Source organism: Hylobates moloch, unplaced genomic scaffold, assembly GCF_009828535.3.
Source record: "Hylobates moloch isolate HMO894 unplaced genomic scaffold, HMol_V3 SCAFFOLD_10, whole genome shotgun sequence".
NCBI lineage: Eukaryota > Metazoa > Chordata > Mammalia > Primates > Hylobatidae > Hylobates > Hylobates moloch.
In genome coordinates, this window is record NW_026652285.1 from 23,762,661 (window position 1) to 23,784,034 (window position 21,374).

The 21,374-nt window shown below is 54.1% G+C and overlaps 1 protein-coding gene and 1 non-coding gene across 2 annotated transcripts; one reads left to right on the top strand and one right to left on the bottom strand.

Moving 5' to 3' along the window:
• Window positions 1–2,792: 2,792 nt before the first annotated feature.
• Window positions 2,793–21,292, top strand: THRA (thyroid hormone receptor alpha). The gene is made up of 8 exons (XM_032163527.2): window positions 2,793–3,142; window positions 5,477–5,544; window positions 6,114–6,214; window positions 12,901–13,048; window positions 13,687–13,892; window positions 15,796–15,942; window positions 17,396–17,654; window positions 18,357–21,292. Exons 1-8 carry the CDS (start codon window positions 3,090–3,092, stop codon window positions 18,605–18,607), a joined length of 1,233 nt encoding a protein of 410 aa, XP_032019418.1. The 5' UTR covers window positions 2,793–3,089; the 3' UTR covers window positions 18,608–21,292.
• On the bottom strand, window positions 11,733–11,805 carry TRNAV-UAC (transfer RNA valine (anticodon UAC)). The gene has a single exon. It is a non-coding gene; the product is annotated as a tRNA-Val (tRNA).
• Window positions 21,293–21,374: the final 82 nt, after the last annotated feature.

The following is a 21,374-nucleotide window of genomic DNA, read 5'->3' on the forward strand; positions in this document are numbered from 1 at the left end:
GGCCCCATGTCCCTGTCCCCCCATGGCAGAAGTACTTAAGCTTAATGAAATGCTTTCCCCTCCGCAGGCACTTTGCCTACACTGCCACCCAGCAGCTCTTATCTCACAAGGAGGGAGTGGGTGGCCAGGCCAGCCGACAGGTGGGTCTTGCTGTCCTGCTGTCCAGCCTGGGCACAGAACCCCACAGCTCCACCCCCTCGGCCTCCTTGGGGCGGGGCCTCCCTCACCTCTGCAGAGGAGGTGCCGGGAAGGAGTTTGGGGAGTTAAGCTGGACTCTGGAGGAGGGGAGAGAGGCTGCCCTTCAGGGTGGGTACCCTTGCCCCATGCCCCTTACCTGCTGACCTTTTTCTGCCCGTGGCTAACACAGGCTCACGTAGTGTGTGTCTCCCCACATGCTGGGCCCTCTGCCTCGCCTCTGTATCACTGCAAAGGCCCAAGTGTGTCCCTGGAGAGATGCCAAGGAGTCCCCAGGGGTTCCAGCCTCTTTCTGGGTACCCAGTGAGGGTGCCCTAGGCAGCAAGGGCAGCACCTTGCTTCTCTGCCCACTACCAGGGGCTGACTGTAGCCTGGGCTGCACTGCCCAGCACCGGGGCACCATTCAGTTCAACAGAGGGGTGGGGCAGAGAGCGAGCCTGCCCCTCCCCCCAGCGGGCACGTGCAGGCCCTTGGCAGTACCCAGACACATTTGGAGTTAAGGCTGGGCAGGAGAGAGGGAAGGGGAAATAAACATGGTGGCTTAGGTTGGCACTGCCCCAGGTCTGCAATGTAGCAACTGGTAAGTGGCAAGGGCCTGGGGGAGGGGGCCCTCAGGAGCCCTGGCCTGGGGCAGGAGCTGTCCATGCCATGTGGCTGCCACTGGTGTTCCCTGCCTGGCCCGGCCCACAGCAGCCAATGCTCATTCCTGCACACACTGGTCCTCCTTGGCTGCCCCCAGGGCCTGCTCCCCGGGGCTGCCCCTCTCTCAGCATGCCCACTCCTGTGCCTGCCTCCTCCCCTCCCCGGGGGCGCTTGGGCCTCCGGCTGGCGAGTGGATTTTTCCAGCTTCTGTAAACAAGTGGTGGCAGTGTGCCAGGCGGGCAGGAGACAGGCGGGGGCAGCACCACAGCCAGGGTGTGCCAAGCACCGAGGCACAGCCTGGGGGGCAGAAGGAGACACCCAGACCTGGAGAGAGAGACATTCAGACACAGACAGACAGACAGACAGACATATGCAGGCCGCCTCGCTGGACGTGGAGTCAGAAGATTGTCCTCTATTGTCCAGCCCAACCCCCGTAGTGGCCCTCGCCCCCTGCCCCTCACTGTCTGGCTGAGAGCATTAGGCCCCAGTGTCCAGCCCCTGGGCTTCCCCACCCACTCCTTCTCCTCCCCAACCTCCACCCCTTAGGGCTGGCTACGCCATTATAAATTTATAACAGGAATTTCTCCACAAGCCAAGAAAAACTTGACCTACTTTCTTGATGGCTCCCTGGGCTAAGGCTCCCTGCTCATGCCCCCCCACCCCAGTCTCCTGTCCAGCCCCCATTGCCCAGTCCTGGTCTGGGGTGGGTATCAGAGGCAGAACGGGCCACTTTTCTGTGCAATGCCCATGCTCTCCACACTACCGGCTTGCCTGGGTGCAGAGGCCCCGTCCTGCTGCTGGCCCTGCCCAATCCCCTGACTTATCTCCCTCTCTCTTCCCACCCTGGCTCCTTATCAGCTCCTGGGGGTGGGGCCAGGGGGCCTAGGGGTGAGGTCTCCTATGCAGCAGCCACGTGACAGAGGTCGAGGTCGTATGTCGGGGAGCTGTACCCTTTGTCCCCCTCCTACCGGCCACACCTGCCTGTGTGCACACAGACAGTAAGCCACAGGTCTGCAGCCCAGGGTGAGGGGTGAAATGCCGTAGGAATGGTGGGCCCAGCTTGTCACTGCCCTGGACTCCAGGTAGCAGAACAAGGCTAGCATTAGGGCCAGGCTGTGAGGCTTATCCCACAGCCACCTGCTTACTAGCTGTGTGAACTTGAGTGAATGACCAAGCTTTCTGAGACTCAGTTTCCTCATCGGTGAAGTTTTGTTTTCGTGCCCACTTTGGAGGGTACAGATTATCTCTCCAGTTAACGTGTGTTAGTTTCCTTTCCTTTCCCCCTTGCCATCCTGGTCGATAGCAGCTCAGCTAAACCAATTGAGAAGTCTGGTCCTCTGCCTGGGAAGTGGGATTCGAGACCTTGCGTGGGAAGCTCTGGAGTCCCTGAGGGGCCAGAGTTGGGGATCATAACTTGGCCGGCAGCATGGGAGGTCAGTTCCCCACAGCTTTCAACATCTGTCTCTATTAAGGCACAAAGATAGGCATTCACGCTCACTGCGTGCCGCTCTATGTCCCACCCTTCCTTCACAGATACCCCCCTGCCTATGCTGAAAACTGCTTGTCTCTGGTCCCCTCTTGCCCCTATAATACAGATGAGTTTCAGGAAAGCTTTTCTAGAGTGGTGGTAACAATAGCTAGTGTTTAATAGATGCTCATTAAGGGCCAGGCATTTGTCTGAATATGAAGACTGAGACATATTACTTAGTACATGAATGATCTCATTCTCTCCCTCCATTCCTTCCCATGTCTGGGGCTTAGAAGGTGGATCTCCAATCTCGCCTGCTGTACCTGTGATCTAAGGGATTATCCTGGACTCCTCTCTATGCCTGCCCTTCCTGCCCGCTGCTGTCTTGTTATGGGACCCCAAAGCCCCAAATGTTGCCACCAAAGGGATCCTACCCACCTTCCTACCGTGACACCTTCTTACCCCTGCCTCTGTCTTCTCTCCACAGGGATCTCTGGACAGGACAAGACTCCGAAGCTACTCCCCCAGCACACAGCCCAGGACCCACAGACCCAGCTTGCCCCCAGCCCTCTCACCTGCCACTCCCTGGCCCCTCCCACCGCCCGCCCCCCTTGGGGCGCAGGGCATGGTGTGAAAGGCCAAGTGCTGAGGCGGGTGTCATGGGTGGTGTGCCCTAGGGCCTGGGTGGCAGGGGGTGGGTGGCCTGTGGGCGTGCCGGGGGGGCCAGTGTGCCCACCCCAGTCTCTTGGCGTGCTGGAGGGCATCCTGGATGGAATTGAAGTGAATGGAACAGAAGCCAAGCAAGGTGGAGTGTGGGTCAGACCCAGAGGAGAACAGGTAATGGGTTCAGCAACTAGGTCTTGCCAACTCCTAAGCAGCAGGCATGGGCACCTGGCTAAGCTCTCCTTTAGGCACCGCCTTTAAGCACCTCTGTGGGATGGACGTGAGGCCAGCAAGCCTTCTGCCTACCTTTGTCTGGCAGATGAGGTCATGTTCAGATGTGACAGGCACTTGGATTGAGAGATGCTCATTTTGAAGCGGAGAGTGATACAGAGCAATTACAGGGAGCACAAAAGGGGCCCTTCCCTAGACATTGCTGGGCAGTCTCAGATGCCCCCGACGTCCCCTCCACCATTGCTGCCCTCACCTTGAGCATGTGGGATCCAAACAGCCTTGCTATTTTCTTCCGCTCCCTACCAGCCCATTTACTATCTGACCACAAGTGTGTTGTCCACAAGCTGCGGTTCACGTAGTATGACATTTCAGGGCACATGCACCAGTAACTATTGGTCATAGCCCACGCTTATATTCAGAATCTATTGGGAGCCCCACAAGCTCTTCCTTGTTCATGGTCAAGGGCGGGCACTGCGATGTGGCTCCTCCCAGAAAGTGCACGCCAACCATGATGGTTTTGCTTCCACGTGGGTGAGGTGTCAGCCCTGCACATAACACCAAGGGATGGTTACCTATGATCAGCATTGCCCTTGAGGAGCCCAGAGGGTCTCTGCCTTTTCCATCAGCTCCAAGTGGCACAGAGCTTTGTCCCAGTTGGCACGGTGCCCTGGGAGCTGGGTACAGCCTGTGCCTATGGCCAGGGAGAGGGTGGGGGTGGGGGTGCTCCGGGGAGCAGTGTGGCTGACTGTTGCCTAGGAGATCAGATCCCGAGCCAGGAAGCCAGAGGCCTGGCCAGACAAAGCCCCAAGGCCCACAACTGGGTCTCTGGAGGGTAGAGGAAGTAGATGGAACTCACAGCTGGACAGGGCATGGGGTAGCTCCCCTCCCCCACAGCCGCACCCCAGGAAGGACTCTGAGGACGATCTGACCTGTCGCCATGTGGCTGTCACTTGCAGCCCCTGTGTCTCCCAGCTTAGGCTTCTGTGGGTCTGGAAGAGTCTGCCCCTAACGTTTGGAGAAAGGCAGGAATGCCAGTTCCCAGTACCCTGAGACTGCAGCCCCTCCCCCATCACCTTCCCCTCCCCCATGTCTATGCGCCACCTTGTGGCTATCTCTAGGACTACACTCAGGAGGCTGTGAGTCTGGTGGTAACTGCTGAAGCCGCTAGCTCAACTGGGGCCTAGGTGGCCTGAGTTCCCCTGCACCCAACCCTCTGGAAGGCGTGAGGGAGACCTGACCTTTCAGCCTCGTAGGAAGTAGACAGGAGTAATCCCCAGGGGGCGTGGAGCACAGGGCTGTCTGTGACTGTGACCCTGGCCAAGGTCACTGTGTCAGTGTGTTGGGAGCTGCATCCGGCTCCAGGAGGAAGGGGCCTGCAACATGCCACACGCAGGGTGGGTGTGGGAGGTTATACAATCCTTGCATGCGTGTAGAGGGCTTATGTAACCTGTGTGCACCGAGGTTATGTAACATGTATGTGGAGAGCCTGGCAACATATATGTGCAGTGGCTGAGGGTTGCTAATAATACGTTGCACAGAGGGGCTCAGTCCCGGCTCTGACTCCGGCTCATGGTGTCACCAGGCACAAGTAGGGTCTCAGTTTGCTGCTCTGTTAAATGGAGGCTGTGCAGAGGGTGTAGTGTTTCCTATTGCTGTGGGTTATTTAGCATGTGTGTACGACCTGGAGCTCAAGCAACATGTGCACACTGGAGGGACGAGGGTGGTTTTATGAGGTGCCTATGCAGAGTGTTGTGTAACACATGGGCATATCCTAGAGGTTGTATAGCACATTTAAGAATGCCCTGAAAATTTCACAGATATGTCAGCCCTGGTGCATACTCACCATCCGTGGGTTTATAGTGAAGGCTGCATGGTTATTCATCTGTGCCGGTGTTATGTTGCATATGTATATGTGTGTTCTAAAGGTTACATAGCTTTAAGCATATCCTGAGAATTCTTCCAGCGTATTTGTCATGTACTGAAAGATGAGGATGTCCTGCGGATTATGCGTGCTTCAGGTCTTCTGGAGGGTGAATGCGTGTGTGTTGGGGCTCTAGAATATGCTTGTGCCACAGCCAAGCCCCTTATCTCTCTCCCCTGCAACTTCCAGATAACTGGACCCTTTTAAGCATTGTCAGCTGACCCTGGGGGGCGGGAGGTAGAATGAGGACACAAAATGGAAAGAATCAGGCCTTGGGGGATTGTATAAGCCTCTCGGATGAGAAAGGGGCTGCCCGAAGACTGCTCTGTGATTCTGCCCACTTTGCCTCCATCCAGTGCCAGGTCACCAGATGGAAAGCGAAAAAGAAAGAACGGCCAATGTTCCCTGAAAACCAGCATGTCAGGTGAGGCTGGCTGTGTGTGCCCCTTCTCCACGTCCCCAACCCCACCAAACCCAGTCAGGGCTCCTCTGGACCTGGACATGGAACAGTAGTTCCTGTGTTCCCTGGGGGGAGCCTCCTAGAGGGCTTGGGATGGACTTGTCTGGGGGTGAGAAAGGTGATGTGGGATGTGCCCAGCTTTTGAGGGTGGATTAGGTCAGGAAGGCCTCTTCCCTCTTCCCCTAATACCCTCATCTGAGGCCCCACCAGAATCAGGGCCTGAGCTGAAGGATTGAGGGGCTATATTATCCCCAGTGAGCAGCTGACATTTATTTTTCCCTCTCCACCATCCTCTGCCTTGTAGATAGATCAAGAAGAAAGCCCTGAATGGGCAGTCAGAAGAACTGAGATTCTTCATACTCTTAGGGCAGAGATGGACAGGTTCACCTCATGTCTCTCTAGTATTCTACCAGGGAGGCTGGGCTAGGAGAGGGGCCAGAAACAAAAAGTTGAGGGATGGGGAAAAATGTGAGAGCCTCTCTGCTGGGACTTCAAGCCATGCCTGCCTTCCTCCATCCTTTCCTTCCTGCCAGGGTATATCCCTAGTTACCTGGACAAAGACGAGCAGTGTGTCGTGTGTGGGGACAAGGCAACTGGTTATCACTACCGCTGTATCACTTGTGAGGGCTGCAAGGTATGGAAGCTACATCCTGCCCCTCCCCTGCCACCTGAGCCCCCATATTACTCCCTATGTCACCTAAAGCCCACCTGTTAGGTCATCACTTTTTTTTTTTTCTTTGGGACAGTCTCATTCTTATCCCCCAGGCTGGAGTGCAGTGGCGCGATCTTGGCTCACTGCAACCTCCGCCTTCAGGTTCAAGTGATTCCCCTACCTCGGCCTCCTGAGTAGCTGGGATTACAGGCATGCACCTCCACACCCAGCTAATTTTTTGCATTTTTAGTAGAGATGGGGTTTTGCCATGTTAGCCAGGATGGTCTCGATCTCCTGATCTCGTGATCCGCCCGCCTCGGCCTCCCAAAGTGCTGGGATTACAGGCTTGAGCCACCGCGCCCGGCCCAGCTAATTTTTTTTGTATTTTTAGTAGAGACGGGGTTTCACTATGTGGCCAGGCTGGTCTCGAACTCCTGACCTCAGGTGATCCACCCGTCTCGGCCTCCTAAAGTGCTGGGATTACAGGCGTACCTGCCTGGTTACTTTCTCTTCTCTTATTCATTCATTTGCTCATTCATAACTCCTCCTCTGCCACTCACAGGAAAATTGCCTAACTTCTTTGAGCCTTAGTTTCAGTTTCTTCATCTACAAAATGAGGATAATCATTCTCTCTACCTTATAGCATCGTTGAGAGAATTAAATAGGTTGGGAGATAATTCACTTGAAGTGTTTGAAACAGTGCCATTGGGTGCTGTGGCTCGTGCCTAAAATCCCAGCCCTTTGGGAGGGAGGCCAAGGCAGGAGCATCCTTTGATCCTAGGAGTTTGAGACCAGCCTGGCTAACACAATGAAACCCTGTCTCTACAAAATTAAAGAAATTAGCTGGGTGTGGTGCCACATGCCTGTGGTCCCAGCTACTCAGGAGGCTGAGGTGGGAGACTGCTTGAACCCAGAAGGTCAGGGCTGCATTGAACAATGGTGGCGCCACTGCACTCCAGCCTGGGTGACAGAGCAAGATTCTGTCTCAAAATAAAATAATAAAATATAAAAAATAAAATAGTGCCATGCACATAAGAAGCATTTGATAAATGCCAGCCATCACCCATTCATTCAGTGTATTATTAGGTGTGAGAGTGTAGTACGTACCCTGCCCTCAAGCTGCTCACAGCCTGTCAGAGAGAGAGACACAACTTGAAACAAACATCAGTGTTATTCAAAATGTGGTTCATGGACCACCTGTCCTACTAGTTAAAATGCAGATTCCCAGCCTTCATCTTTTTTTTTTTTTTTTTTTTGAGACGGCATCTCTCTCTGTCGCCCAGGCTGGAGTGCGATGGTGTGATCTCGGCTCACTGCAACCTCCACCTCCCAGGTTCAAGCGATTCTCCTGCCTCAGCCTCCCGAGTAGCTGGGACTACAGGCACCCGCCACCACGCCCAGCTAATTTTTATATTTTTAATAGAGTCGGGGTTTCACCATGTTGGCCAGGATGGTCTCAATCTCTTACCTCGTGATCTGCCCGCCTTGGCCTCCCAAAGTGCTGGGGTTACAGGCGTGAGCCACTGCGCCCAGCCTGCCCAGGCTTCATCTTAACCCTGCTCACTCAGAGCCCTTTTGTGGAGCCCAGGAATCTTCCTTTTAACAGAATCCCAGAGTGTTTCCAATGCACCTGAAAGAGCGAGAGCCAGTACTGGGGGTGTAGTGGGAGCTGGGAGCACAGAAGAGAAGAGGACAGCAGGTTCTTCCCAGCAGAGGGGATGACAAGGTCATAGACTTTGGGAGGCCTAATTGTTTTGTTTTGTTTTTTTTGAGACGGAGTCTCTCTCTGTTGCCCAGGCTGGAGTGCAGTGGCGCAATCTTGGCTCACTGCAACTCCACCTCTCGGGTTCAAGCAATTCTCCCTGCTTCAGCATGGGTAGCTGGGATTACAGGCACCTGCCGCCAAGCCTGGCTAATTTTTGTATTTTTAGTAGAGATAGGGTTTCACCATGTTAGCTAGGCTGGTCTCGAACTTCTGACCTCAGGTGATCTGCCTGCCTCTGCCTCCCAAAGTGCTTGAGAGGCCTAATTAGATTTCACTTTGATCATTTCAGCCTGGATAGCCTTTCCAGGATCACCTCCTAAAAATGCAAGGCCTTCCAAGAAACAGAATTATTTAAATCCCAGCACTTTGGGAGTCCAAGGCAGGCAGATCACGTGAGGTTACCGCACCCGGTAGCACTGTTTTAAACACTTCAAGTGAATTATCTCATTTAATTCTCCCAACAGTGCTATAAGGTAGATAAAATGATTATCCCCATTTTATATATGAAGAAACTGAGACTCAGAGAAGTTAGGCAATTTTCTTGTGAGTGACAGAGGAGGGATTATGAATGAGCAAATGAATGAATGAGTAAGGCCAGGAATTTGAGACCAGCCTGGCCAACATGGTAAAAGCCTGTCTCTACTAAAAATACAAAAATTGACCGGGCGTAGTGATGTACGCCTGTAATCCCACCTACTTGGGAGGCTGAGGCAGGAGAATCTCTTGAACCTGAGAGATGGAGGTTACAGTGAGAGCGGAGATTAAGTCACTGTACTCCAGCCTGGGCGACAGAGCGATACTCTGTCTCAAAAAAAAAAAAAAAAAAGAAAAGAAACAGAATTATTTATATGTTAAAGGCCAGGTATAGTAGCTCACGCCTGTAATCCCAATACTTTAGGAGGCCAAGGCAGGAGGATTGCTTGAGCCCAGGAGTTTAAGAACAGCCTGGGCAACATAGTGAGACCCTCTCTATACAAAAAAAATTTTTAAAGTAGGCAGGCATGGTGGTGCACGCACACCTGTGGTCCCAGCTACTCAGGCAGCTGAGGTAGGACGATCACTTGAGGCTGGGAGGTCGAAGCTGCTGTGAGCTATGATTAAGCCATTGCACTCCAGCCTGGGCAACAGAACAAGACCCTGTCTAAAAAGAAAAAAAGTTTAAGGCTTGAAGTTTCTCTCTCTTTCTTGATGTCAACCAAACGAAGACCATCAGGGATTTAGAGTTCCCTGGCAGAAGCAATACAATCCTTCTGGAAGCAATACAAACAGTGTAGCATAGAGAAAGGATCTTTTACTCTCACGGACATCTGAGTCCCAGGCAAGCACCCTGAAAAGACAGAGATGCCTTGGCCTCACCCTTGGAGAGTTTGATTTTGCAGTTCTGGAGTGAGGCCCAGGAATCTTCTTTCTTTGGTAGGTGCCTTTGGTGATTTTTTTTTTTTTTTTCAAGACGGAGTCTCACTCTGTCGCCCAGGCTGGAGTGCAGTGTCGCGATCTTGGCTCACTGCAACCTCTGCCTCCCAGGTTCAAGCACTTGTCCTGCCTCACCTTGCTGAGTAGCTGGGATTACAGGTGCCCGCCACCACACCCGGATAATTTTTTGTATTTTTAGTAGAGACGAGGTTTCACGATGTTGGCCACACTGGTCTCGAACTCCTGACCTCGTGATCCACCCACCTCAGCCTCCCAAAGTGCTGGGATTACAGGTGTGAGCCACCGCACTTGGCTGCCTTTGGTGATTTTAATGCCCCCTGGAATCTGAGAGCTCAGACGTTGGTGTCCCATACCCGAGGCCCAGTTCTGACTCTGCTGCCCACTGGCCACATGACTTTGGGCAAATTGCTTCATCTCACCAAGCTTCAGTTTCCTTGTCTGCAAAGTGGAGGCAGTAACATAGGGTTGTCCGGAGGGTTCACTGTGATGTTCCATGAAAGACAAGGCTTATCTTTTGGGGTTTTTTTGTTTGTTTGTTTGTTTGTTTTGTAATGGGATCTCTGTCACCTAGGTTGGAGTGCAGTGGTGCGATCATAGCTTACTGCAGCCTTGACCTCCTGGGCTCAAGCAATCCTAAGCAATCCTCCCATCTCAGCCTCCAGAGTAGCTGGGATTATAGGTGCACGCCACAACCCCTGGCCAATTTGTGTATTTTTAGTAGAGATGGGGTTTTGCTATGTTGGACAGGCTGGTCTTGATCTTGAACTCCTGGCCTCAAGTGATCTGCCTGCCTCGGCCTCCCAAAGTGCTGGGATTACAGGTGTGAGTCATTGCATCTGGCCAGCAAGGCTTATGTTTACTAAGTGACTGACACATTGTAAATGTGAAAAAGTACTAATTCTTCATATTATTGCAATCATCTTGAGTTTTGAGGTGTTTCCTTTAAAATAAAGGTGAGGCTGGGTGCGGTGGCTCACGCCTGTAATCCCAGCACTTTGGGAGGCCGAGGTGGGCAGATCACCTGAAGTCAGGAGTTCGATACCAGCCTGGCCAACATGGTGAAACCCTATCTCTATAAAAATACAAAAGTTTGGCCGGGCGCGGTGGCTCACGCTTGTAATCCCAGCACTTTGGGAGGCCGAGGCGGGCGGATCACGAGGTCAGGAGATCGAGACCATGGTGAAACCCCGTCTCTACTAAAAATACAAAAAATTAGCCGGGCCCGAGTGGCGGGCGCCTGTAGTCCCAGCTACTCGGAGAGGCTGAGGCAGGAGAATGGCGTGAACCCGGGAGGCGGAGCTTGCAGTGAGCGGAGATTGCGCCACCGCACTCCAGCCTGGGCCAAAAAAAAAAAAAAAAAAAAAAACAAAAATTACCGGCTGGTGGCGGGCACCTGTATCCCACTACTCGGATTGTACCTGGGAGGTGGAGGTTGCAGTAAGCCGAGATCACATCACTGCACTCCAGCCTGGGTGACAGAGTGAGACTTCATCTCAAAAAGAAAAAAAAAATTAAATTAAAAAAATAAAATAAAGGTGAATCCCAATGTAGAGAATTGGGATTCTAGAGTTCATACTCAGTCCCTTTCCTTGACTTTTTTGGTTCCCCTGTTTTATGAATTCCACCTGCATGGACAACAGGCAACATAGAATGGTTTTTGGGTCAGTGTTGTTTTTAGAGTCATTTAGCAAAATGGAAAATGAGGTTTTACTTGGATTTCCTTTTTTTTTGAGACAGAGTTTTGCTCTTGTTGCCCAGACTAGAGTGCAATGGCACAATCTTGGCTCACCGCAACCTCCGCTTCCCGGGTTCAATCAATTCTCCTGCCTCAGCCTCCTGAGTAGCTGGGATTACAGGCATGTGCCACCACGACCAGCTAATTTTTTCTTTTTTTTTTTTTGAGATGAAGTCTCACTCTTGTCACCCAGGCTGGAGTGCAACGCGAGCTCTGCCTCCTGGGTTCAAGCGATTCTCCTGCCTCAGCCTCCCGAGTATCTGGGATTACAGGCACAGGCCCAGCTAATTTTTGCATTTTTAGTAGAGATGGGGTTTCACCATGTTGGCCAGGCTGGTCTTGAACTCCTGACTTCAGGCAATCTGCCCGCCTGGGCCTCCCAAAGTGCTGGGATTACAGGCACAAGCCCAGCTAATTTTTGTATTTTTAGTAGAGATGGGGTTTCACCATGTTGGCCAGGCTGGTCTTGAGCTCCTGACTTCAGGCAATCTGCCCGCCTGGGCCTCCCAAAGTGCTGGGATTACAGGCATGAGCCACCGCGCCTGGCCAAGGGGTGGACCCCGCCGTGGTTCCACTGGGGCTCGAACCCAGGATCCTCTGCATGTAAAGCAGACATGATAACTGCTACACTATAGAACCGCATGCTCTTTTTTTTTTTTTTTTTTTTATTGAGACGGAGTCTCATTCTGTCACCCAGGCTGGAATGCAGTGGTGCAATCTTGGCTCAACTGCAACCTCTGTGTCCTGGGTTCAAGCAATTCTCTGCCTCAGCCTCCTGAGTAGCTGGGATTACAGGCGCCCACCACCACGCCCGGCTAATTTTTTTTTTTTTTTTTTTTGATACGGAGTCTTGCTGTCACCCAGACTGGAGTGCAGTGGCACGATCTTAGCTCATGGCAAGCTCCACCTCCCAGGTTCACGCCATTCTCCTGCCTCAGTCTCCCGAGTAGCTGGGACTAAAATGCCCGCCACCATGCCCGGCTAATTTTTTTGTATTTTTAGTGGAGACGGGGTTTCACTGTGTTAGCCAGGATGGTCTTGATCTTCTGACCTCATGATCCACGCGCCTCAGCTTCCCAAAGTGCTGGGATAAGTACAGGCATAAGCGACTGCGCCCGGCCTATGCCTGACTAATTTTTATACTTTTAGTAGAGACAGAGTTTCACCATGTTGGCTAGGGTGACCTTGAACTCCTGACCTCATGATCCACCTGCCTCGGCCTCCCAAAGTGCTGGGATTACAGGCGTGAGCCACTGCACCCAGCCTCATGCCTGGCTAATTTTGTATTTTTAGTAGAGACAGGATTTCTTCATGTTGGTCAGGCTGGTCTCGAACTCCCGACCTCAGTTGATCCGCCCACCTCGGCCTCCCAAAGTGTTGGGATTACATGCGTGAGCCACCGCGCCCGGCGACTTGGATTTCCAAAGCTGCTATTCCTTAAGGCCTCACATTATCCCAGGTTCAAAGCTGCCTGCTCTAGACATCATTCCTACCTCTGCCACAAACACTACCCAGGCACCCCCAACCCCTCAGCAGCCTAGGGGCTGAGGGCATATATTTCTCAGGTCCTCGAGCCCAGTAATCTTGGGCTCATGGTGTCAGGAGGATGCCAGGTCCCCTCACTGATCTTGCCTTCCTTGCTCTCCACCCCTGACCCCTAGTAAACTGCATGGTTGGTTCAGGAAGGGGAAGCCATGTCATGATCACAGCCTGCTCCATCTCCCCCAACCCCAGGGCTTCTTTCGCCGCACAATCCAGAAGAACCTCCATCCCACCTATTCCTGCAAATATGACAGCTGCTGTGTCATTGACAAGATCACCCGCAATCAGTGCCAGCTGTGCCGCTTCAAGAAGTGCATCGCCGTGGGCATGGCCATGGACTGTAAGGGGCCCAGGTGGAGGGAGTAGAGCCAGGTGGCCTGGGGTGGGGATGAGTTCTGGGAGAGCAGCTTCCTTCCAGGGTACCCTCAGAACCCACAGGGCAGAGTGGCAATCCAGTCTAGGTCAGGCTGAGGGCAGAATGTTCAGTGTCTCGGTCCCTGCTGCCCTCCTTCCTGCGCAAAAGGAAACAGGATCCCTGTGTGGGCCCCAGTGCCTACCTGCCTTACAACACTCAAGGGCCTTAGAGAGGGAGTCGTTTGGTAGAAAGAGCTCCTGGGCACCCACTCTAGCACACTGTTCTTGACTCCCAGCGAAGGCACCCCACTTCTAGATGAGACAGGGCATCTTCCATTGACTGGGGATTGGGTGGCAGGATCTTTGAATAACCACCATCACCATAATCCATTAGATCAGAACATGATGTTCATCTGGATCAGCCCAAACTGTTGTTGACATGGTCCCGGGGATTAATCATGATCCAGGTTGTGCTGCCCAAGTGCTAGGTGATTTGGGAAGTCATTTAGCCTCCATGGCCCTCGGTTTCCCCAACCTGTACTCTGGAAAGAGTAGTTTCTGGGAGCATTATGGAAAGGGGATGGAGGGTGCCATGCATCAGACCTTGTGCCTCTCTGTTCACAGTGGTTCTAGATGACTCGAAGCGGGTGGCCAAGCGTAAGCTGATTGAGCAGAACCGGGAGCGGCGTCGGAAGGAGGAGATGATCCGATCACTGCAGCAGCGACCAGAGCCCACTCCTGAAGAGTGGGATCTGATCCACATTGCCACAGAGGCCCATCGCAGCACCAATGCCCAGGGCAGCCATTGGAAACAGAGGCGGAAATTCCTGGTAAGGAGAAAGGGGGCATGGGGAGAGCAGCAGCCAGGTGGCAGGGAGAGGAGAGTGAGCTCGGAGTCTTGCCTCCTCCAGGAAGTCGTCTTAGTGTAATCCAACCCAAAATACATACTCTTCACACTTTTGCTGTCCAGATTTAATACACTTGTGTTTGTGTCCTTGCTGTCTGGACTGTGTCTACTCCATACAACTGGGAGCTCTATGAGGACAGGGCCTTGCCTTCCTCATCGAATTTCCAGGGAGTGGGGGCGACCATTCTTCTTTTTCCTGCCCATAGTGACTGGGAGGAGAGGGTAAGGATACAGTTATGTCACAGTATTTTTGAGCACCTGCTGGGTGCCAGACATTGTGTTAGGCCCTGGTCAAGCTAGTTGCTAAGTAAATGATGAGTTTGGGACCAGGTGCAGTGGCTCATGCCTGTAATCCCAGCAATTTATGAGACCAAGGTGGGAGGATCGCTTGAGCCCAGGAGTTTGAGACCAGTCTGGGTAACATACGGAGACCCCACCTCTATGAATAATTTTTTTTTTTTTTGATATGGAGTCTCACTCTCACCCAGGCTAGAGTGCAGTGGCATGATCTCGGCTCACCGCAACCTCTGCCTCCTGGGTTCAAGTGATTCTCCCGCCTCAGTCTCCCGAGTAGCTGGGATTACAGGCACCGGCCACCATGCCTGGCTAATTTTTGTGTTTTTAGTAGACACAGGGTTTCACCATGTTGGCCAGACTGGTCTTGAACTCCTGACCTCAAGTGATCCACCCGCCTCTGCCTCCCAAAGTGCTGTGATTACAAGGTGTGAGCCACCATGCCCACCCTCTACAAATAATTTTTTTTTTTTTTTTTTTTTGAGATGGAGTTTCACTCTTGTTGTCCAGGCTGGAGTGCAGTGGCGCAATCTTGGCTCACCGCAACCTCTACCTCCCGGCTTCAAGCGATTCTTCTGCCTCAGCTTCCCAAATAGCTGGGATTACAGGCGTGCGCCACCACACCCGGCTAATTTTGTATTTTTAGTAGAGACGGTGTTTCTCCGTGTTGGTCAGGCTTGTCTGAACTCCCAACCTCAGGTGATCTGCCTGCCTTGGCCTCCCAAAGTGCTGGGATTACAGGTGTGAGCTACTGCTCCTGGCCTCTCTATGAATAATTTTAAAATTAGCTGGGCATGGGGGTGTGTGCCTGTGGTCCCAGCTACTCGGGAGGCTGAGGCAGGAGGATCCCCTAAGCCTGGGAGGTCGAGGCTGCAGTAAGCCATGATTATACCACTGCACTCCAGCCCAGGCAACAGAGCAAGACCCTCTCTCAAAAAAAAAAAAAGGTCAGTTTGGGAGGAGATGGACAGTTGGCTATACGTGGTGAAGGAAGGCAGAAAACCAGCACCTGGTTCATGGTGGAGCATGCTGGAGGGTGGCACAGTGCACACTGTTAAGGGCACGGGCTCTGATTCCAAGCAGATGTGTAACAGTCATGAGTCAGACTGCCCAAGTTCAAACCCTGGTCCTACCACTTGCTGGTCATATGACTTTAACCTTATTATTTAGCTGCCCCATGCCTCAGTTTCCACATCTGTGAAATGGCGATTATTATAATTATTCCTTTTAGGATTATGGTCAGGATGAAATAAGACATGTAAAACATGTAGCCTGATGCCTGATCATATATTAAGTATTCAGTCATTATAGCTGCTACTACTGTTATTACCATTGTTATTATTAGCTGACTTGGAGCTCTGGTTCTGGTCTATTCTCTGCTCAAGATGAAGGAAAAGCTTTGGGGCTGGGACTCAGGCACCGGCGGCCCCTCTTCCCCAAGCTGCCTTGGAGCTCCCCCTGGTGGGCAGGGAGCCTCAGTGACAGGCTGAAAGGGGTCTGCGGCCCCAGCTGACCCCCGTCTTTCTCTCTAGCCCGATGACATTGGCCAGTCACCCATTGTCTCCATGCCGGACGGAGACAAGGTGGACCTGGAAGCCTTCAGCGAGTTTACCAAGATCATCACCCCGGCCATCACCCGTGTGGTGGACTTTGCCAAAAAACTGCCCATGTTCTCCGAGGTGAGTGGCAGAAGGGAGGAGAGATGTGGTGCTGTGTTGGAGGGAAACCTGCTCCCCCGGTCACCCAGTACAGGCTCATCTGAGGTTCTCTGGACAAGAAGCAATTCCTGTAGGTCAACATACACTCAGCACACAGGCACACATGCAGACACAGACACACCTAGCACACAGATACATACACAGACACACACACATGCATACACACACATGCATACACATACACCCAGCACACAGGCACACATGCAGACACATACACAGACACACACACACACCTAGCACACAGACACACAGACACACATACACACACATACACATACACCCAACACACAGACACACACACACACCCCTAGCACACAGACACACACACAAATACATAGACATACACACAGACATATACACCTAGCACACAGACACACACACATACAGACATACACCCAGCACAGAGGCACACACACAGACACACACACCTAGCACACAGACACAGATATATAGACACACAGACACACACAGACACACAGATACATACGCAAACACACATACACCTAGCACAGAAACACACAAATACATACACAGACACACACCCTCCCAGCACACACATAGCACACAGACACACATACACAGATGCACACAGACACATACACACCCAGCACACACATAGCACACAGACACACATACACAGATACACACAGACACATACACGCCCAGCACACAGATACACGCCAGGGTCTGGCTGCTCTAAGAAATCAGCCGGCTCCAAGTGCTCCCCTCCACAGCCCCTCATCCTTCAAGTCTATGCGGCCACCCAACTCCAGGCAGCCTGAAAGTTCTCATTTTCCACAGCACTAGTGCTCGAGACAGGCTGCCCTACTAGCCATGTGACCTGGGGCAAGTTACCTCCATCCCCTGTGCCTCAGTGTTCCCATCTGGAGTGGGCTGGGGATAATGATGGGTGCTAACTCACAGGCATAATTTTTTTTTTTCTTTTTTGAGACGGAGTCTCGTTCTGTCGCCCAGACTGGAGTGCAGTGACGCGATCTGGGCTCACTGCAACCTCCACCTCCTGAGTTCAAGTAATTCTCCTGCCTTAGCCTCCTGAGTAGCTGGGACTACAGGCACGTGCCACCACGTCTAACTAATTTTGTATTTTTAGTAGAGATGGGGTTTCACCATGTATGTTGGCCAGGCTGGTCTCGAACTCCTGACCTCAAGTGATCCACCCGCCTTGGCCTCCCAAAGTGCTGGCATTATAGTCATGAGCCACTGCGCCGGGCCTCACAGGCATAACTGTGAGGCTTAAATGGAATAGGGCATGCACATGGCCCAACACAAGGTCAGCCGTTCAGAGTCCATGGGAGCCTTGCGGGTCTCACGGCTCCCGGAGGACACTCTAAGGGAGGCTCAAGGACGCGGGGAGGGGTATGCTGAGTGCTCCTGTGGCCCTGCCGCTCCACAGCTGCCTTGCGAAGACCAGATCATCCTCCTGAAGGGGTGCTGCATGGAGATCATGTCCCTGCGGGCGGCTGTCCGCTACGACCCTGAGAGCGACACCCTGACGCTGAGTGGGGAGATGGCTGTCAAGCGGGAGCAGCTCAAGAATGGCGGCCTGGGCGTAGTCTCCGACGCCATCTTTGAACTGGGCAAGTCACTCTCTGCCTTTAACCTGGATGACACGGAAGTGGCTCTGCTGCAGGCTGTGCTGCTAATGTCGACAGGTACCTGCTGATTGGCCAGGAGGGCTCAGAAGCTTCCAGGGGTCCCAGAGATTGGCTGGACCCTGGGCCTGTTGCTCAACTCCCTCCTGAATCTTCTTCTGGGCTACCTCTCTGTCACCTGGGCCATCCCCTGTCCCCTGTTCCTTGCTCTGTCACTCACTTCTCACTCGTTCCCCAGGCCCATCCCTTGCCTCCCCATCCCTGCTCTGTGCCTTTTCCTGTCCTTGTCTCCTTCCTTCTCGCTGCCCCGTTCCTCTGTCACTCACATTCCCCTTTGTTCCCCACTCCCCACTTTGTTCTCAGCCACCTTCCATTCCCCCATCCCTCCTCTGTCTCCCAGTCCCATCTCTTACCCCTCAGTCCCCTCCCTACCCCCATCTGCACCCCACCTCTCTGACCACCAACCTCAGTCCTCCCCACTCCAAGGCTCCTCTCTCTCCCCCAGCCCCCGGCCTGTCCCTCTGTCCTTGCGTTGCCCCCTCCCCCCAGTACCCCCCTGCCCCTCTCCACTTCCCAGCTGCCTCCCTCTCCCTGTGCTTCTCCTGTCCACGTCCCTCAGGGGGAGCTTCTCCCCTCCCCTCCCCCAGCCTCTCTGTCTCTATTTCCCCTCTAGTCCTTTCTTCCCCCCCCCCCACACCTCACCCTCCCCATCTCCAGGCCTTTGGCCAGCCCCTCGCCCCTCACGCCCCTCTTCCCCCACAGACCGCTCGGGCCTGCTGTGTGTGGACAAGATCGAGAAGAGTCAGGAGGCGTACCTGCTGGCGTTCGAGCACTACGTCAACCACCGCAAACACAACATTCCGCACTTCTGGCCCAAGCTGCTGATGAAGGTGACTGACCTCCGCATGATCGGGGCCTGCCACGCCAGCCGCTTCCTCCACATGAAAGTCGAGTGCCCCACCGAACTCTTCCCCCCACTCTTCCTCGAGGTCTTTGAGGATCAGGAAGTCTAAAGCCTCAGGCGGCCAGAGGGTGTGCGGAGCTGGTGGGGAGGAGCCTGGAGAGAAGGGGCAGAGCTGGGGGCTGAGGGAGACCCCCCCACACCCCTTCTCTCCTTCCTCTCGTCCTTGGATAGATTCAGCTCCCACACACACACCCGCACTGCCCAGGTCCCTCCTCAGACCTCCAGCCCTGGGACAGGGCAAACAAATGAACTTGCTATGGAAAGGACAGTGTGGGAGGCTGGGGGAGCCGTGTCCTGCAGTTCCCAGGACCCCATCCTCTCAGAAGGTAGGGGAAGGGCGGGAGGACTGAGAGGGGACAAGCCACCTTGTCCGTAGGGGAAGGAGGAATGTGGGCTGGGGGAAGATGCCCTCAACTCACCCCCTACACACACGAGAGAGAGCCCCCACCCAGTTCCTTGGCCTAGGTCTCCCCTCCAGGCTGAGGGCCTCTCTACTTCCCCAGATGCCTGGGTGCAAAGAACGGCTTGGCTCCTCCCCTGGAGGTTAAAATTTATAGTCATTCTAACTGCACTTTGGAAACCAAGCAAGGGGAGAAGACAAATGAAGAAAAACTAGACAGAGAGAAAAATACAAAAAAGAGAGAGCGAGCGATAGAGAGAGATGATATTAAGTTATTAACTGAGGCTGACCAGAGGGGAGGACCCCCCCTTTACTACCCCATGCACTTTGCGAGCTGCCCCTTCTTCCCCCACATCAGAGAGAAATGCCCCCACACCAGAGCCCCAAGGGTAGGGCTGCCGATCAGAGCTGTGAGTTAACACAACAGGGTCCTGGCCACCCCCCTTGCCATACCCCGCCCTCTGTGCCCCTTTGGCACCCCCCAACCCTAGTATGTCCTCTGCTTTCTGCCACTCGTGCCCGCTGAGTTCCATCTACCTCTCATGCTGGATGCCAGCTGGCCCCTCACCAGCCTGCCCTGATGCCCACACAGCTCCCCTTTAAGTGCCCAGCCCTAGGGGCCTCTCCCCATCCACCTCCTCCTTCCACACCTTGGCACCCACCCAGGAAAAACTGTGGCTCCAGCTCCTACCCTCCTCATATCCTGCAGTATTAGCTAGAAACCGGATGCTGCTGCATTGGTGGGGGCGGGGGTGGGGGCGGGGGTAGGGGCGGGGGACAGGAGGGCTGTGCGTGAGCGTCTCCCAGAACCCTCCACCCCTTTAGCACTCTGTTTCCCTCTTTCCCATCTGTCTTCTGGGCTCTTTCTAACCTCTGCCCTCCTCCCCCGCTCCTACTCACTGCACTAACTCTGGGCGGGCAGGCACCAGAATGGGGGTGTTTAGATAAGTGACACTTAGTTGGGGCCCCAGGGGAGGGGTGGTCGGTGCTCCTTTTTCTTTAAAGCTCTTTTGGCCAGCTGCCCCTCTGCCCCGGGACCCCTTCCCCTCTTCTTTTCTCTAATTCAGGGACTTTGGCTTGAGCCCCTCTCGCCCTCCTGGTGAGGGTGCTCTGTTGGTCTGCACTTCGGTGAGCTGTCCTCCTCCCCCTCCCTGTGGCTGCCGCCCACTCCTCAGGGGAGAGAGGGAGAGAGGAGGTGGTCCTCCCATGGGAGCAGGAGGTGGGGGTGGGACAGAGCAGACCAGAGGGCGCTGGGCTCAGGGCTGCATGTCGGCAGGGATGGATGGGTGGACACAGATGCCCCCGGAAGCCATGGGGATTGGGGCAGGGGGTGGGGGGAGGGGTGCCAGGGCTTCCTGCGCTTTGCACTATTGGGGCAAAAATGTCTTAAGCAGTGGGGAACCTGCCACCCCACCCTGACCCTCAGCCTGCCACAGCCCCCTACACACACACACACACACACACACACACACACACGTACATGCACACACGGACATGGGAAGGCAATGCTATGCTGCCCGTCAGGGCACCGTCCTTCCCCCATCGTTCAGGTGTTCCAACAGGGGTGGAGGGCCTGGAGGAGCACCCGCTGTCACCTGTGCATGTGCCTGTCCCACCCTGCTGGGGCCTCGGGCTGCCCGCGCTGTCTTTGTCTCTATCCTCTCTCTCTCTCCTGGAGTACTGATTCCTGTATTACTCCAGTCCCATGGGTAGGCCCTCTTGTACCTTCCTACCACGCCTGGGGGCCCAGTGGAATTCCTGACCTGTCTGCTGTCTTCCCCATCCCTCCATCCCCACCCCAACCCCTCCATCCCCATTCTCAGCCATGGACACGGCAGAGAAAAGGCCTTGAAGAGCCTTGGCCTCTTATAGGCACTTGGGACTCCCCCACCCTCCCCAATCATATGAGCTGTGATCCCATCCTCCCCGGACCCCTCCCTTCCCCCTCGGTGATGTGGGGTGTATGTGTGCGTTCCTCTGCGTGAATGTGTGAGTGAGTACACATGGTAGGGGAGGAGCCAGGGCGACTCAGGAGTGCCACGCACTTGCTCTAGAGCGGCAGCTGTCCCAGTCCCTGCTGTGGAAGTAGGGGACAGGGCCCTCTCCTGGGGGCCATTGGTGCTAATGAGGGGGATGGCCTCGATGTGGGTGCTCAGCATGCCTCCCCTAGTATTGGCCCGGGGCACTAGGGCAGGCAGGGTGGAGCAGCAGGTGCAGTATCGGTGGGAGGACGGGTTGCTGGGAATAGGACGAGGGGGCCAGGCCAGGACAAGGGGGTGCCAGAGCCATGACCACTACCCCGCCCCCACCACCCGCCTCTCCATCTCAGTATTGCCCCTCCCATCACTCATAACACACATACCTCATCCAGCCTCCTCCCTGCTCAGACTTGGGGAGGGTGGGGGAGGAGCCCCTA

Excerpts from the sequence above, each read along its gene's own strand:
- THRA (XM_032163527.2), top strand. The coding sequence starts at position 3,090 with ATGGAACAGAAGCCAAGCAAGGTGGAGTGTGGGTCAGACCCAGAGGAG. Across the intron at positions 3,143-5,476 it reads TCAGACCCAGAGGAGAACAG|TGCCAGGTCACCAGATGGAA; the intron begins GTAATGGGTTCA and ends GCCTCCATCCAG. Across the intron at positions 5,545-6,113 it reads CCTGAAAACCAGCATGTCAG|GGTATATCCCTAGTTACCTG; the intron begins GTGAGGCTGGCT and ends CCTTCCTGCCAG.